Source organism: Tetrahymena thermophila (assembly GCF_000189635.1).
Source record: "Tetrahymena thermophila SB210 genomic scaffold scf_8253900, whole genome shotgun sequence".
Lineage (NCBI taxonomy): Eukaryota > Ciliophora > Oligohymenophorea > Hymenostomatida > Tetrahymenidae > Tetrahymena > Tetrahymena thermophila.
Genome location: NW_002475968.1, coordinates 1722 through 5875, shown reverse-complemented (window position 1 = coordinate 5875; position 4154 = coordinate 1722). Strand labels below are relative to the sequence as shown.

The 4154-nt window shown below is 22.2% G+C and overlaps 1 protein-coding gene across 1 annotated transcript; it reads left to right on the top strand. All coding sequences in view use genetic code 6, as the record gives it.

Annotated features, from left to right (window-relative positions):
• Nucleotides 1-851: 851 nt before the first annotated feature.
• TTHERM_00976420 (kinase domain protein) lies at nucleotides 852-3767 on the top strand (the record flags this gene model as incomplete). The annotated part of the gene is made up of 11 exons (XM_001027180.2): nucleotides 852-1017; nucleotides 1206-1547; nucleotides 1650-1823; nucleotides 1883-1941; nucleotides 2006-2128; nucleotides 2191-2209; nucleotides 2268-2592; nucleotides 2648-2702; nucleotides 2961-3300; nucleotides 3391-3467; nucleotides 3714-3767. Coding segments are annotated over exons 1-11 (1707 nt in total), but the record flags the coding sequence as incomplete, so codon positions are not given.
• Nucleotides 3768-4154: the final 387 nt, after the last annotated feature.

The following is a 4154-nucleotide window of genomic DNA, read 5'->3' as shown; positions in this document are numbered from 1 at the left end:
GAAAAGTATTTGGCTTTTGGGCTATTTGTTATTTACCTACTTTTGATTGTTTTTGTAAAAAATGGTGAGGTATTTTATCTAATATACGTTAATAATTTTATCTATTTCAGTAATTACATATGTGCTTTGTTGGTTGGTTGTAAATATTTGAAAATATGACAATACTTGATCATATTTAAATTTTATTTATAAAAGAAAAGGGTCTTTTAATCTGTTTTGGTCTAGAAAATAGGCGTGAAAATGAAAATGTTAATATCTGTTTTTTATCTTAAATTTGATTGTATTTTACAGCAAAATTTGTGAAAAGTTTTACATCTAAGTTTTTTTATTTAATCATCTATGTTATAAATTATATGTAGATTTTGTTGCTTTAAAATTATTGTGCCTTTAATTCATATTTTTACTATAATAAAGATATAAATAAATTTTAATGATAAATATTATTTAGTTTAAAATAGAAAACAAATGAATATAAGGCCAATTACTGACTTTCAGCTTAAGTTCTAAGATTCTTTCCTTTTTTGTATTTTTTAAAGCTATAAATTGTTTTTTCTTTCTTTCTTGCTTTATCTTACATGTTAGTCTGATAGCTTCATTTATTATGTCATTTTACAGTATTTTATGATTGAGATGATGACAAGTTGGTATATTTAAATCTTATTCATAAAATGATCTAATATTTAATGCGTATTAATACAATTTTTATGAAAGAAAAATTTTAATTTGTCAAACATTCTTTGAACAGATAATTTAATTTATTTACACCAGATTTTAACAAAATATAAACATTTAAAAGCTTAACAAATATTGTTTATTCGCACATAATTAATTAATTCAAATTAATTTGTTAGAAAAAAAAAAATATTGAGATATTAAAAATGGATACAATCAGATAAAATATTTTAGGATCCTAAGAAGCTAAATATAACCTTGTTTTGCATCTTCAAAAGAGGAAAAAAGTCAAAGAGATGTACAGAATGAAAGGTATTGATATGCTCGATAAGCCTGAGTTAGTCAGTAAAAATATTTAAATTAATATTAATTTTTTATGAATAGATTGATAATTAATTAATTATTAATATTGAAATATTAAATAAAACTTGCATACAGAAATTATTATCTGTAAAAATAATATCAAATTATCCAGACAATAATTTACCCTTTCTGTCTTTGTTATAATTAAATTTTATCTTAATTAACAAAAGTTTCTGATATAAAAGAACCTAATTTAACGCCTTAATAAGTTTTAATTTATTAGGCTATGAAAAGTGAATTAACTAATAAAGGCTACTCTGATTTTAGGTTTTTAGCACATGGAGCATAGGGATTAGTTTTGTTAGCAAAAGATTCGAAAACTAACATGAGGTATGCCATCAAAGGTGTTTAAGTTAGAGATTTTCTAGGTAATCTTGACGAAGATCTTAACAATCAAGTGAAACAAGAAGTAGAAATTCTCAAAAAATGTAGAGACTCACCTTATGTAGTCAGTCTTATAGATTAATTTGAAGGAAATGAATTTAGTTACTTAGTTCTAACTGAATGTTAAGGTAGAAATAATTTATATTAATTTATTAAAAATTAATAAATAAATAAATTAAACACTTTAATTGAAAATTTTTAATACACAATTAAATACCTTAATAAAAAAGGAACTCTCACCTAAATTTTAGAGTTCTAAAACAAAAGACTGAATGAATTATCAGCAATCAAATACGCTAAGGATATTGCTCAAGGTCTCTACTACATTCACTCTAAGGGTTACCTTGTTAATGATCTGAAAACGGATAGTATCTTAATTGACTACAATGGAAATGCAGTTGTTTGTAAATTTTTAACAAATACAAATAAGCTTGATTGATTTTCAAAAAAATATATTAAAAAGGTGGTTTTGATGTGGCAGATAACTTTGAAAAAAATTCTGGCTATTCGATCAATAAATATGTATGCACTAATATTTTTATCATATTAAAGTAGTATTCAAATAATTCAATTCAAAAAATGAAAGATGGGAAACTTCTTGTATCAAGCACCAGAGTGTTATGACCCAGCTGATCCATACATAGGTAAGGTTTATCATGATAAATATTAAAAATTAGGCATTACTGTGAGACTAGAACCAAGTGTTAGAGTAAATATTTTAGATAAATTATTTCTAAAAGCTAAGTAATATTATTCTTTTAACATAAACAGAGCGAAGCATGTTCTTTAGGTATTAAATGAAATAAAAAATTAATTACTTATTTTTATTTAAATAAATTATTAAAAAGGATATCTAATTTATACATTGGTCTAGGGAGTAGGTTATTTAGTATCAAATAAGCACGAGCAATTAAATTATGATGATGAATTTAAAAATTTTGTTTATCACAAATAGCTTAAATATATTATTGAAGGATTAACTAATTTTGTTCCAATGAATAGAATATCTATTAATGAGGCTTTAATTATTCTAAAGGGAATTATTTCTTTTGAATTTTAGTTGGATGAAATGCTTATTGAGACGATAGATGAAAACACTCAACAGTTCACAAGTTCACTCAAAAATCAAATTGAATTTGTTAGAAATTTTTCAAATAAGTTTTACCCAATTATGTATGCTTGTTTTTTTATTCTAATTAATCTACCTCTTTCTTATATTTTTATAAAGTAAAAGCGAAGAGACCTTGATCTAAGAGTTGATAGAAGGCCCAAATTTTACCAACATATCCTAAATTTATTCAAAATAATATGTAAAAAAGGAGGCAAAAATAGAAGAATCATAGAAAACAAATCTCTAACTATAATAAAGAATTAGCGAATAAGAAGAAATGATTAAAAGTTTATTAACCTAACTAGAATAATCTTAGAATTAGTTAATGAATCAACCTTAGGTTATGATGATGCAAACAACGGAGACAAATAATTAGTTGAAAGAAGACCAACAAGATAGATTATATGTTGATAAACAAATTTAACTTAACATATCCTCAATTTATTCCAAATAATATGTAAAAAAGGAGGCAAAAATAGAAGAATCATAGAAAACAAATCTCTAACTATAATAAAGAATTAGCGAATAAGATAAAACAATTAAAATTTTATTAACCTAACTAGAATAATCTTAGAATTAGTTAATAAATCAACCTTAGGTTACGATGATGCAAACGATGAAGAAAATTAATTAGTAACATTTTATTTTTTTAAGAAACCAATTAAAAAATAGGAAAAGAAAGATGATTTGCCAAAAGAAAAAACTAACTTTAAATTCAAAAAATAAGTAAGTTTATAACAGAAACCAATAAAAATATTATGAAAAAGAAAGTATATTTATTTATTTATTTATTTATTTATTTTCACTTTTCATTAGTTTACTTCAAAAACATTAATTTATTTTAATGTTATAAAAAATAGCATGTAATTAATTCCTTTTGAAAAATTATTTAAGAATTAAAGAAATATCATTCATTCCTTAAAAAAATGAATAGCTAGTAATTTATTTAATTTAATTTGTAAAATCTTAAGAATTTTCAAATTTAAATTTCCTTAAAATGTAAAATCATTAAATTAAAATTATTAATTTAATATCATATTTCAATAGCAAGTGCATATATTAATCTTTAATTAATTACTCTTTTCCTTCCTTTTTTAAGTTATTTTTAACTATTTTAGCGCACACAAAAAAAGTGATTTTATTCAGTCAATTTAAATATATCAAAAATTTTTTTATTTAAAAGGAAGTAAATCACTTTGAAAATCATGATCATAAATTCATATTCATATTCTTTTAGAGGGTCAGATTCATATTTCTATTTATAAATATTCCTTAATTCATCTTTCCTCTAATTTAGATTGTAATATCTTGTCCTTTCCTTGAAAAATACTAAATTTGCTTATATTTTCAAAATAGCATGTAATGCTTTTATCAAGGAGTGCTTAAATTAACTTTCATATTCGAAATAGGACGTAATTAAAATTTTAGAATTATTTTTGATGAGAAAATAAATTCTTAATCAACTATAATATTCAAAATAGATAGTAATTTATATTTTATCATGGTTTTTAATGAGAAAATAATGCTGAATAACTTTCATATTCAAATTAGCATGTAGTTAATATTTTTGATGAGAAAATAAATGCTGAATTAACTTTCATATTCAAAATAGATAGTAATTAAT